General features: G+C 37.3%; 1 protein-coding gene across 4 annotated transcripts; it reads left to right on the forward strand.

Moving 5' to 3' along the window:
* The first annotated feature begins 1,189 nt into the window (after positions 1–1,189).
* Positions 1,190–13,345, forward strand: LOC145777508 (uncharacterized). Of its 4 annotated transcripts, none has more exons than XM_082588893.1 (11): positions 1,190–1,270; positions 2,473–2,531; positions 8,451–8,556; positions 8,812–8,931; positions 9,096–9,224; positions 10,120–10,218; positions 10,304–10,357; positions 10,879–10,947; positions 11,118–11,362; positions 11,916–12,075; positions 12,952–13,345. In XM_082588893.1, exons 4-11 carry the CDS (start codon positions 8,895–8,897, stop codon positions 12,966–12,968), a joined length of 810 nt encoding a protein of 269 aa, XP_082445019.1. In that variant the 5' UTR covers positions 1,190–1,270; positions 2,473–2,531; positions 8,451–8,556; positions 8,812–8,894; the 3' UTR covers positions 12,969–13,345. The 4 variants fall into 4 exon arrangements, with proteins under 4 accessions (XP_082445019.1, XP_082445022.1, XP_082445020.1 ...); XM_082588896.1 differs by having other exon boundaries at positions 11,259–11,362; XM_082588894.1 differs by lacking the exon at positions 1,190–1,270 and having other exon boundaries at positions 2,312–2,531.
* The last annotated feature ends 524 nt before the right edge of the window (positions 13,346–13,869 follow it).

The raw sequence follows: 13,869 nt of genomic DNA on the forward strand, positions 1-13,869 counted from the left end.
ACCGAGAGCCTACGACAGAAGATTTCACCCCATAAGGTACAAAAGGTTTGACCCCTTGAAGTTACTGGGGTCAACCATGTCACTCACAAAAAGTATGGAAGATTGACCGCACCGGGTGGATCTGGACCCTAGAGCCCCCTAAAAAGCCCAAAAAGGGGGTTAATTTCACCCCATAAGGTACATGGACCAAACTTGGTGAAAACGAAGTTCTATGTCAGGACATCACAAAAATATCAAATCTAACAATATTTTCGAGTAGAAAGGTGATGTAAGACTCCCCCCAAAGTGACCCCCCAGGGGGTTAATTTCACCCCATAAGGTACATGGACCAAAGTTGGTCAAAACGAAGTCTTATGTCAGGACATCACAAAAATATCAAATCTAACAATATTTTCGGGTGGAAAGGTGATGTAAGATGCCTTCAAAGTGACTTCCCTTAATGTGACCCCCTCGGAAGATTTATTCCACCCCATAAGGTACATGGACCAAACTTGGTCAAAATGAAGTCTTATGTCAGGACATCACAAAAATATCAAATCTAACAATATTTTCGGGTGGAAAGGTGATGTAAGATGCCTTCAAAGTGACTTCCCTTAATGTGACCCCCTCGGAAGGTTTATTCCACCCCATAAGGTACATGGACCAAACTTGGTCAAAATGAAGTCTTATGTCAGGACATCACAAAAATATCAAATCTAACAATATTTTCGGGTGGAAAGGTGGTGTAAGATGACTTCAAAGTGACTTTCCTTAATGTGACCCCCTCGGAAGGTGTATTTCACCCCGTAAAGTACATGGACCAAACTTGGTCAAAACGAAGTCTTATGTCAGGACATCACAAAAATATCAAATCTAACAATATTTTCGGGTGGAAAGGTCCCAGCTAGAAAGCTACGTATATTACACGTTGATTTTTGGTTGATTTTAGGTAGTATGGTATCTTAGGTAGAATTCAGGTGTTATTAAGGAGTTTGTGTACACCAACAAAAATTCACTTGTTTAAAAAACATTTTTTTAGAGACATATTTTAGCTATCATTTAGTATGACTAGTGTGTAAATATGATTCTAGAAGTTTTATCAGGGATTATTTTGTGAATGTAACTCTTGCAAAAATAACACGTGTTTTCCACGTATATTACACGTGTTCAAAATCCTATGATTATTTGACTAATTTTTAAGGTATATAAGGTAAAATCACACCAAGAAGAGGGCATACAAAAGAGAAAAAATGTTTACCCGAGCAGAAGGATGTTTTACCGGAATTTTTTGGTATGTTGATTATATGTTGTTTCCACGTGTATTGCACGTTTCCATCTGTTGAAAAGTAACACGTGTTTTCCACGTATATTAAACGTGTTGAAGCTCTTTCGTTCATTTGGGAAATTTTTAATCTATGTTAGGTAAAACTACCTCCCAAGGACGGTATAAACAAAAAGAATTCTCCACTCAAGTAGATTGGTATCAACCTTGCTCCTCCGCATTGTTTAGGATATAAGTTAGATTATGTGTTTTTGTAGGTGTCTTTACACGTTTTTATTACGTTATGTGAAAAAAGAAACTTCATGACATTTTATAGTCGCAAATTAATGTGATGTTTTAACGATAGTTCTTACTGTAAATTTAAGTGGTCTCGCTTACTGATATTAAACAATTACGATCAAACAGTAAAAATAGCATAAAATAAAGTTCCTGACAATATACAGTAACTTGTTGAGGATTACTTGTATTTGTAGAAGTTATAAATTAAGCCATAAAAATGCAAAAATCTAATCTGGGTCTGTGCAACTCATTGGGATATGGTACAACAGCACAGCATAGAAATCTTGAGAATTGTAACATGCCCCCTGACTCCCCTCCAAAATAATGTCTTTCACTACAGCCAGTTTACCAGATATAAGGTTTGAATAAAAATAAAGTTGAAAGGTTGCCATGTTGAAAATTTATCGCCAAAATCCAAAAATCTTGCGATTTTTGAAGACGTTTGGCTTCAAATTTATGGTTCGGCAATTTGGCTCTTTTTTGGCAAATTTTGAAAACTGATTGGGCTTTAAGTTCTTTTGGCGATTAGTCAATATGTTAAAATGTGCTTAAATGTCCGGGGAAAATTCACAGTAGAACTGCCTAGCCACCAGGCTAGATTAAAAGTATGACGTTGACTCATCTGCTGACCCTTTTTTTAGTCACCCTTGTCACCCAGTGATTGACTAGACCTGATTTTTCCGCAGAATTTCTGTAGTTTTGTATCAAAGTCGCGAATTTTTTTTTCATCTGATGACGGACTGAGTTAAACATTTAACCAAAAGACTTGAAATCCTTGTAATGTCTAAAGTTGGCGAGTTTTCACTGCGTTCGGCGATTTTGCGACAACAGTTTTGCTACAGAATTATTGTGGGTCTGGCAACCCAATTTGTTGATTTAACTAATCAACTTGCTTCAGTAATCAGTTCTCAGTTGCTTACTTGCTTGTACAGATTGCGTTGCTGCTCTGCGGGTTGCAGCACTGGTAGGCGGTACGGTACCGTGTTGAAAGGTAAGAATGTTTGGTATAAATCTTGATTGAAATAAGGATTATTATCGTAGATTCAAAAATCTTTCTGGTTTACAGCGCGTGGTTAGTAGCCTAATGTAATTCACCTTATCAGTATGGTACGTACTGTAAAGCTTCATCTTAACTAAAATGGCGAATCTACATCGCCAGTGATTTGGAGTTGTACTTTAGCCTACCGTAGATATTTCCGAGTAATAATATGTTTTATGTAAATTGACAGTTCAAAGTGGTGCTTGGCTAGTGTCTGCTCCGGTTGTACAGGTACTAAAATGTGTAGGCAGGGCATGACAGGACATACCGTAGGACATGTCATGGTAGGGCATAACAAGGAATGGTGTGCACTGCCTGCACATTTTAGTACAATTGGTCTGCTCATGATGTCGATAGAGTCGATAGTGAAAAAGTAAAGAATATTCCGATATTCAATAGTGCCAAAAAAAGTAAAGAATTAACCAGTCTTCGAAATTAGCCTCAGCAATCGGCAATTGCCGAGGTGATTGCCGAGGCAGATGCATGAATGGCACATTAGCCTCGGCAGTAAAAATGCCGAGGCCACACGAGCGCGTGTAAGGACCACAAGATTACAAAAATAACCCTAATTTTCTCAGACCAAACCAGACTAGGAGATTGATTCAATCTTACTATTGCTTAATGTTTTTATTTGGGTTACTTTCTACTTCGCCGGCGCTTATAGAAATATCACCCTATTTGCATTGATTCAACACCAGTAGACGTCAAATTATTGTAGCCTAAGCATTTACTCCTTATTGCGCTTCGCCTTCCGTTATCTCGTCCAGCTGTATCAGAAATGATCGCGCCGCTTTCACAACGAACCACACAACATCAACAGACGTAGAATACATGTAAGTAATAGGTTAACGCGTTAACCTTTAGAGTGAGCTTGGTTACTAATTGCGGTTTGTGATAGATGTCTGGTTGCGTAACATTTTTAACAACAACAGGTGCAATTTTATACGCTGACAATGCTCATGTGAACCATAAAAAAAGTTTGCAACCTTATAAATACTGGCTTAATTATTACCGGTACGCAATAAGTTATTCTTTCATCGAATGCTTGTTCTTGTCCAGTGTCATTGCCAATATAAATCATGATAAAGGAAGAGTAGATACAGTTAAAATATGGAATTTACCTGCTATAGGTTATGAAACAGGGATGCAACCTAGTTCGTACCCTGAACAGTTCGGACCCTCAGTTCGTACCCTAAAAAGATCGAAAGAAAAAATTAAAAAAAGCGGAAGTCGCTGATCGCAGTTTCCGCAAACATTTTAAAATTTTCCCCCTGAAAAGATCGAGAGAAAGATAGCACAAAGCCGAAGTCGCTGATCGCAGTTTCCGCTAACCTTAACCATAGGCTAATCTATGCTCTAACCCAAACCCTCGCTGATCGCAGTTTCCGCAAACATTTTCCGTAGATTCCGCTAACCGCAGTTTCCGCTAACCTTTACCCTAACTCTAACCATAGATTAATTTATGCTCTAACCCTAACCCTCGCTGATCGCAGTTTCCGAAAACATTTTTCCGCAGTTTCCGCTAACCTTTACCCTAACCCTAACTATAGAGCAATCTATGCTCTAACCCTAACCCTCGCTGATTGCAGTTTCCGCAAACATTTTTCCGCAGTTTCCGCTAACCTTTACCCTAACTATAGAGCAATCTATGCTCTAACCCAGGGACGGGCAACATACAGACGGTTTCCCGTCTTTACATAATGTGGCCCGCGGCCACACTCTGCCGCAATCCACCAGTACTTGCTTACTACGTCAAATAATATTGACTGTTGGTTATTTTTTAGTTTTTTGATTCTTTGTTTTCGGTTTTTAGTCAAGTGACAAACATGTTATGTTCTGTCATAAACGGGCCTTGCATCCTTTTTCTTTGTCTCTTGTAAGAATCTCCTTCAGCCTCAAGCCGGAAAAATAGATTAAAGTGAAATTTGGCTGATTAGTGTAGCCTAATAATTAAACCGGGAACGTATACAAATAATACTGATTGTTGGTTAAACTTTAGTTCTTTGTGTTTTTAGTTTCTTTGTTTTCAGTTAGAATTAGATTTTGAATTTACACTAAATATTTTCCTATGGATTTTGCCAAGTAACGTAAAGTTAAAAAGGAGTGTCGCGATTTTAACAAATATGCTCAAGCGCATTTTCACACAAGTCGGCAAGAAAGCAGTAGGCTACCGTATGCTTGCTTTGCAATGAAAGTGACAACTTTGATCGACCACAGATGTCTCATTGACTTCAGCAGCTATTGAAGTACATTACGTTAATAAATTCATTAAAGACTGTTTTTGGTCTTTATGCTTTAAACTTAAAGTTTACATTACATTAAATAGGATTCATTCTTTGTACAGGTAGATAAATACGCGCTTAATGTAGTGATTCATGAATCCAGCCCTCCAAGTACTTCATTTTCCCATATCAGGCCCGCCGACTGGAGAAGTTGCCCGCCTCTGCTCTAACCCTAACCCTCGCTGATCGCAGTTTCCGCAAACATTTTTCAGCAGTTTTGCTAACCGCAGTTTCGGCTAACCTTAACTCTAATCATCGAGTAATCTATGCTCTGCTCTAACCCTCGCTGATCGCAGTTTCCACAAATATTTTTCCGCAGTTCCGCGGTTTCCGCTAACCCTAGCCCTCGAGTTTGTTTGCGGAAACTCCGATCAGCGACTTCGGCTTTGTGCTATTAAACTGCGATCAGCGACTTTGGCTTTTTTAAATTTTTTCTCTCGATCTTTTCAGGGTACGAACTGAGGGTCCGAACTGTTCAGGGTACGAACTAGGTTGCACCCATGAAACAGAGGGGACAGAAGGAAAAGTTAGTGTAGTATTTTGCAAAATTTGTAAAGAATTTTATGACGGAAACAAATCGGAATTAGAAAAGCTACGGGGCCCAGATAAAAAAGTAGTATGGAATTGGATAAATGGTACTTCGGCAGTAAAGAAAAGTAATGCTTCCGATCATATGACATCGCGCGTTCATGAACGGGCAGTTTTGCGTCTTCAAGCTTAAGCTTCAAGCGTCTTAAGAAATGACGTCGTCGTCGTCATTTCTTATTGGGCGTTGTTGTTACGCAATACAACCGGTCGGGAAAATTAAATCGATTTGTGCTGACTCGAACGTTGAATCAACCCAAAATTAACATACTTCCCCCCCATGAGTTATTTAACATGAATTATCGTAACAGCGTGGGTATCGCGTTGCTCGTTTTATCGCTACTTTTGGTATTATTACATCACAACAAATCAAACAATGCGGTCTTGATAGACTACTCTATTAAATTTTTCGCTTCTCGTTTTACATGTTGTGGTAGCCTACAATTTTTTCGTGATAAACGTTCACAGCAATTGCCGAGGCAATTTCAACTTTTGCCGTTTGGCCTCGGCAACATTTTTGCCGAAGTAAAAATATGCTAATTTCGAAGACTGATTAACCGATTTCAATACTAGAAAAAAAGTAAAGAGTAAAGAATGTAGTAATCAATATTAAAAAAAAAATTATTCCACCACTCTTTCTGAATGCTCAAGGCAAATTGTAATAAATTGACAAAAATTCAAAGAAGTGAATCGGCATGCTTTAACAATTACGACCCTTTCTAACAAACTGCATGAGCGCCTGGACCTAGCCTAAAAAAAAGAATGCAGGGTTCGAGTTGAATGCGATCAACCAGGGTTTCCCCGCAAATCGCTCCTCTCAATAGAATTTCAAAGTCTGCCTAACAAAATTGTGGAATTCGGTTAATATTTTACATTGTTTATTTGTAAACTTTACAGAAAAGTACCGAATATCGGATTCAACGCACAAAAAAGTAAGGCAGTGGCTAGTCGACCGGCGCCGGTCTTTGAATCTGAAACACTATTTGACCGTCATTACGTCATTATACAGTCACTTTTTTCTTTTTCTCTTTCAAAGCAAAAGACGAGAATCGCGTAGCCTATATAAGTTCTAATCCAACCATTTTATCCAACTCGATTTGTGGCGCGTGGGATACGTCGTCGGCTCCTATTCTAGAGGAACTGAGTTCGATACTACCCGGAAGCGTTCTTTTTTTAACTAAATTTTGACTCGAAGTGCATTTTTGTAGTCAATTTTTAATTTGAGTTGCATTACATTTACATACCATTACCATTTTTTTAAAAGAAGCATTGTATATAACTAACTTGTTGTTAACTAACTTTGTTGAGAGCAAAAATGTAATGAATCGTTTGGCAAACACGGTCACAGCAATCATTTTTTTTTTCGTCATTAACGCGTCCGGAACGAAAAAGATACTAACTACAAAAATCGATATAGACCTACCAGCACGTTAATGAACGGGAAAAGGTGGCAAAACCTTGAAAGGTAACGTGCCTGAATGAAAAATTATGTAGTAGGCTAATAAAGTCTGCAGATTGTATCAGCTTGGCAAGTAGCGCAATGCTTTTCACATTAAATGTTATATTGAACAGAAAAATATGTTGTTTTGTTAATGTGTGTGCATTTATTTGTTGTTAGTCCAGGTTTGTGTCGGCGAATACTGTATCAATAAATTATTCAAGTTTCCGAACATGACTGAGTTCACTTTTAGCTAAGTCCTACACTACACATCAGTAAAAAATATATCGTAGCCTATATTCAAGCGGGTGGTAGGCTTGAGTGAAGAGTAATTTGGTTTTCCATCACAACCTCGAAAAAATAAAAAATAAAAAAATGCATCAAAAAAAAAATGTAAAAAAATGAAAAAATAAAAAAAATAAAAAAATGTAAAAAAATGAAGAAGTAAAAAATGTATCGTAGCCTATATTCAAGCGGGTGGTAGGCTTGAGTGAAGAGTAATTTGGTTTTCCATCACAACCTCGACTAGGTTTTGCCAAAGTTGAGCTGATACAATCTGCAGACTTTATTAGGAATAGCACCTAAATGAACAGGCGCCACAGTGCTCTGCACCTAAATATCTTGACGCAACAGTGTGCGTGCCTTAATTTGACCGGTGCCTAACTGCCTGCACCTAAAAGACGTGGACCCCAGTGTGAAGTATGACTCAAATTATCAGCTTAGTACTGTCTGTGTCATGCGTTTGCCTTGTATTATAAATATTATAAAAGAATTGACCAAAGTGCTTGCATAAAAATATGTTACTATGCTTCGTATATTTTTCGTATATATATAAGTTTAAGGCGGTTTTTTTTTGTAACGTAAAAACTCAAAATAGTGACTTTGAATTTGGGAAAAAGTAACCAAAATGTAACTTTACTCAACATAAACAAGAAAGCGAAAGAAATGGCAGCAATTCAACTTAAAAAAGCATGTAAATTTATTTCAATTTGTACTAAAATCATAATTATATATAATACAAATTCAAATTATACATATTATATGTAATGTTTTACTTTCTCTGGCAGAAAGTTTCTGTCAATCAAGTTAACACAATTTGTTTCACCCCAAAAAATTATTTCACATTTACGAGTTTTTGGGAATACAGTACTAGCAATACGAACATGCATGGGCTCGTGCAAACCTAAACTCCGTATCATAGTAGAAGATATATTAAAAGTCTTGGCATTACATAGAATGTATTATAAATTCATCTCTCCAGTAGCAATGCAAGATAAATAAAAAGGGGAATTAGGCAAAAAAGTATGCAAAATAAAGTGACTAAACAAATAAAAAGTAACCTACAAACACAAAAGTTAACTTTTGGTAACTTTATAACTTACCCCACAACCATGAAATTTTGGTTCTACATTTCTTTTGTTAATTGGTTCAACTAAAAAAAGTACCTTTAGTGACAAAAAATCGCCCTAAATGACACAAATGTCGTACCATGCCTGTAAAACTTGAGAGAAGGGTAAGCTCTTGCCTTCCTAATAATTGTCAATCTGTTTTGAATTTTCATTTCAGGAAAGTAATCACTTAGTGTCAAGAAATGGCAAAATATACAATTGTTGAGTTTACAGGGGAAAATGCTGTTCAGGTTGTACCAAGTCCATGGACAGTTATAAATGAGGTGAGCACCATTATTAAGTTGATGGACGACATTGGCTTAGTGGTTAATTTGGCTGCAAAGCAAACATTGGTAAATTGTTTGAAAATTTATTTTATCCAGTTTTGTGTCTTTGTTCAACAACATAGTAAAACCAATTCCACTTTTTGACAGGTGTTGATCTTGTGTATTTTTAAGCTAGTACAGTATACCAAATTCACTTAACTGGTTTATAAATGGCGTACTGACTGTTGGTATTAATTGCTATTTACTTTGCAGACTACCAATTTAGGTCATTGTTATTGGCCACCATTTAGAGCAAGCTACCACGTTAAAAAATGCTCAATTGTGGATAAGGAAAAATGGACATTGTATGCAATAAGAGTCCTGGGTGTAATGGTAAGAAATAATATATTTTTATATTGCTACAAATTTTGTGTTTATGGCAAGAAGAACGTTTTGTAGTCAATTTCTTTATGACAAGTATTGATAACTTTTGCATGAAGTAAATTATTGATAACCTGATAACTATATTTAGTTTAGTCTAGCTGTTTATTTTTCAGATGACTATAAAATTGCTTTGGCGATGTCAGAGCAAGCAGAATACACTTCGAACTTGGAAGAAGAAGATCTGACCATCAGAAAGCGTAGGAAGAGAAGAGTAGAAGTCCTAAGTTTTCCTGACTCTGAAGGTTGATGATAAACAATTGATAAAATAGTTAAGAAAAATTTATTGAATGTAGTTCTATATTTAATTTTAAATTTAATGTAGATATCAACACTCAACAGTCTGTTCCCCCTACGAGAGTTCGTCAGTAAGTACCTCCCGACGAACCCTCATAGAGGGAAACAGACTCTTGCGATCTTACTTTAGTGATTGTACATGTATAAATATGGCGCAAAGCTGTTTTGTGTTATTACCCGAAAACTTTAAGCTACACAGTTCCATATATACAGAGAGAGGTCAACGTACTTAGCACAGTAAGTTGATACTGGCTGAGGGAGAGACGCTGAAAACAATTCCGTGACAGTACATGTACAATCTTACAGTACACCCTTTGTTTGACCATATACCTGTGCAGTGCTTAAACAAGTAGATATTATTAATGAAAGAGGGTAATTGGTTTTAGCGACCCTCCCTCAGTCAGTCTTAACTGCGCTACCTAGTACCTACGTTGATTACTGAAATATCATAGACTGGCACAGTGGCACTGCTGTCTTATCTATATAGAACACTGCGTTGCAGTCAGTGTTGGATCTGTTTCTGCCCAGATTGCTTTTTTTCGCTGAGACTTATTTTATTAACCTCTGTTGTTAATCATGAAACGTCGTTTGACAACTGTTTTTTTTTGTTTCTGGCTGAGACTTTTTGGTAAATAACCTCTATTATAAACTAATTCCTTTCAATATACATATGCCGCTGTGGGATTTTAGAAATCTTCAAAAATGGCTGTCGATTTCACCGAGTCGAATTCTCCGAAATAGATTGTCCCAATAGTGGCAGACGGATTTTTTAATGCTAGGTACTACACAGAAAACATGTTCGTTGTAATTTGAAGTTTACGGTAAACTTCATTTTTTGTTTAGATAGCGATGATGATGAAGGACATCAGACAAAGAGGCTTACATTGAACTCTTCATTTTCTTTACCGATACCGCCACAATATGAAGACTGTACTCCATCAAGTACAGTAATTTTTCATAATTTCCTACCAATCTCTGCAAAGTTGAAACATGTCAATTAAATAAGTTTTTTTCTTATTTACACCAGGCAAGCCAGGATCGAGTACTGGAAAGAAACGTCACGCTCCATCTGAATTGCCATGTATGTATTTGCATGTATGTGTATTGTGGTTGAGATGACAATATTTTCTACATGGTTATAGCCAAGCCTATTCTAATCTGTATAGCAGTATGGTATTAACATGAGCTGACAACTTTGGTGTAGTGTTAACGTGCTGGCTTTGGAATCGAGAGGTGTCGAGTTCAAAACCTTCCAACACCAGATTGTTTCCTTGGGCAACGAACTTTACAACGATAACCTCTACCCAGTAATCCATCAGGAGTGATGGGTAGCATTAAATTCCAGTCACATTAGTTATAAATCCATTTGGAAACAGTTATACAGTCGACTCCGTGGTGGGTGCAGACTGCAGAAGTTGTTCTACGCAGTGTCCTCTATTATTAGTGTGCAAGACGCTTTCCCACTTAGAAGGATAAAATGCAATCAATCATATCTGGGAATGTTGCAAGAGATTTGTAACATAATTTTTATTCAAAATATTGAAGAATTAATTAGCAACTGTAGCCGGTTACACCACTGTATTCTACTAATAACTTTTTTAGTGCGAAGTCTTGTGTCGTCACATAATAGACGGAATTTGATCACCGACGAACCATCTCTTGCACTAACTGGTGAGTGGTATGCTATTCTTGAGCGTGATTAGAATACAGTGCTACTTGATACCTTTTTCTTGTACAATGTACCCAGCACAGTTGTAGGCTACTCAATACAAGTACTTGATTGTAATTGATTTCAAACTGTTAAAGTTTTGACCGCATAGCTCATCACAAAAATTTTACAGCATTTGAAGCCACAACGACGAGAAGGCTTGACAAAATTGAAATGGACCTAAAATTTTTAAGTGCAAAGCTGATCAACATATTGGAGAACCAGCAAACGCAGATGGTATATTTGCACAAGCTGAGTACTTCGGCTGTTGCAGACCCTGAACCTGTAGATGTAAACCTGGCGCCATTTCGTGATGTCCTAAACTTTGAAGAGTTTTGTGGCAAGTTGGACAATAGTCAAGATTTCAAAAAGAACTTGGTATGCAGACATTATATTTTGAAGTACTTTACTTCGGCTATGTTTTTTCTTCGACATCATCTGCTTTAATTATCACTAATTTTTATTTAAACCATGGAGAAATAAAACAGAGTAGCCTTAGCGGGTTTAACGTAATGTATTACACACAAAAATATAACATAATTAAAATAAACTCTAACGTTTTCGACACGTACGTGTGTCCTCACCAGACAGTAGACCATGTCGTCCATGACTGCCCAATCCATCAACCACCACATGGAACGCTTGGACTGAAGACCCTGGATGACGAGACTGTCGAATGGCTGATGACATCATGCCCAAACATATAGTCCGGAAGAGGACAGCTCATACGACGAAGAAGATCAGAACATTGCAGATTTTAGTAATTCCTGATGAGGACACACGTACGTGTCGAAAACGTTTGAGTTTATTTTAATTATGTTATATTTTTGTGTGTAATACATTATGTTAAACCCGCTAAGATTACTCTGTTTTATTTCTCTGGTTTAACAAAGCAAACTCTGTACCAAAGCTTTATAACTTTTATTTGTAGACTACTTTTCTCTGTGCGCTCGGAGGAAGAAATCCAGCAAGTTGTCTACGCTTGATGTTGAGGAAGATTGGGACAAGCGAACTTTGGTCCCAATATAGTTTGAAGGGGAAGAAAGGGAAAAAAGCCCTACAACCCCTTTCTATTTACTCCGTTATCACAAGTAAGCCATCACGTTAGCAACTTCGTTACCTTTTCCTGTTATGGGAGTGTTCACAATTGACATCAACCACATTATTTTCCCAACAATTTCAATTCTGTAGAGCAGGGTTACTCAACTAATGTTAACAATGTTCCAGGTTGACAAGTTGAACATTTTTAGCAGTCCGGTAAATAAGTTCTTTTCCACGCAACCACGAAAGTTAAATTATCTGTACCAAACCACTTTTTGAGGTAAAATGTAACTCGCATTGGATTTCTGAGAAAGTGTTGGGGAGTCTGGATGTCGCAGCCCCTCAGCAACTAGGATAATCTCAGTAAAAATTGCTTCCTCCCAGTAGAAATCTGTTTAAAAAAGCCCTGAAACTTGGCAATGAGGTTATTCTTCCAAAAGCTTAAGGTTCACCATCAACACCCAGAAGGTCCGAATTCGGACCGCGATCCGCCAGTAGAGTAGCCCTGCTGTAAAGTGTCAACCATTAGCTGTTGACAATAATTGTGAGCGCTCCTTAATTATTTTATATTATATTGTTTGATTGAAATACAACTTCTAAATAGCTAAAGAGATATACTGTGATATACTAAAGTATGTCAAATTCATTCATTTTTTTATTTTTACGGCGCGGTACGTCATAAACATACTTTACCTAATGGTTTTAAAGATGTTGGCTTACACTAAACAAAGATGGAAAACTACACCAACTTGATGGTGCAATCACGGATTTTTTAAAAAATGCTCCAAAGGGTCTACAGGTAAATATAAGAACGTTTATCAGCGATTAAGGAATTTTCATTTAAGCCTAAGTTTTTATTTATTTGCCTAACGCATTTTTATCCTCCCGAGTACGCTGCTAGTGTTTACACTGTTCTTGTTTTTCAGAAACACAAGGAAAATGAAAACAAGATCATGTTGGAACAGGACCAACTCTGCGAGCCGGACGGGGAAGCGAGCCAATTTGAATGCTGACCTGACATTCCAACCTCGTGTAGGCTGGCTCGTCTACACCAAACATTACCATCACGGCCTCACGTACAAACACTAATACAACCGTTGAGTTTTTCGCATTTTAAATACATGTTCTTTGATGTGTAGTTTTTGAAGTTGAATACATAGATAGCTGCAGTTAACAAGGACGATTTATACTGCAATTGATAAAAGTAATGGCACACAATACGCATAAGTTTTGTAGATTACAAATACAAATGTATTAAATTGTTGATTTCAGATACGCGGAAATTAAGTAGAATGTGGGTGTAAAACCACATAAAATCCACCACCAAATCTACGTGTAATACACGTGAAATAGTGTCGACACTTATACGTGTATTATACGTGAAAATTAACCTAAAATACACGATCCAAGGAACGTAGAATCTACGTGTCAGATACGAGGAAATTAGGTGTAATGCGAGTGTAAAACACGTAAGATCCACCACCAAATATACGTGGAAAACACGTGTATTAGTGTTGTCAGATACGCGGAAATTAAGTAGAATGCGGGTGTAAAACACGTAAAATCCACCACCAAATATACGTGGAAAACACGTGTATTAGTGTTGTCAGATACGAGGAAATTAGGTGGAATGCGGGTGTAAAACACGTGAAATCCACCACCAAATATACGAGTAATACACGTGAAATAGTGTCGACACATATGCGTGTATTATACGTGAAAATTAACGTATAATACACGACCCAAGGTACGTAGAATCTACGTGTAATACACGTGAAATTTCTAGCTGGGAGATGTCATCAAAGTGACCCCCAGAGGGTTTATTTCACCATAGAGTACATGGA

Source organism: Aplidium turbinatum, chromosome 9, assembly GCF_918807975.1.
Source record: "Aplidium turbinatum chromosome 9, kaAplTurb1.1, whole genome shotgun sequence".
Taxonomy (NCBI): Eukaryota; Metazoa; Chordata; class Ascidiacea; order Aplousobranchia; family Polyclinidae; genus Aplidium; species Aplidium turbinatum.

What these genes read in the sequence shown, in the direction of transcription:
- LOC145777508 (XM_082588893.1), top strand. Translation starts at nt 8,895, where the DNA reads ATGGACATTGTATGCAATAAGAGTCCTGGGTGTAATG. An exon ending in TGAAGACTGTACTCCATCAA is followed by an intron (nt 10,219 to 10,303) that starts GTACAGTAATTT and finishes TATTTACACCAG; the next exon opens with GCAAGCCAGGATCGAGTACT. An exon ending in AAGATTTCAAAAAGAACTTG is followed by an intron (nt 11,363 to 11,915) that starts GTATGCAGACAT and finishes TTTTATTTGTAG; the next exon opens with ACTACTTTTCTCTGTGCGCT.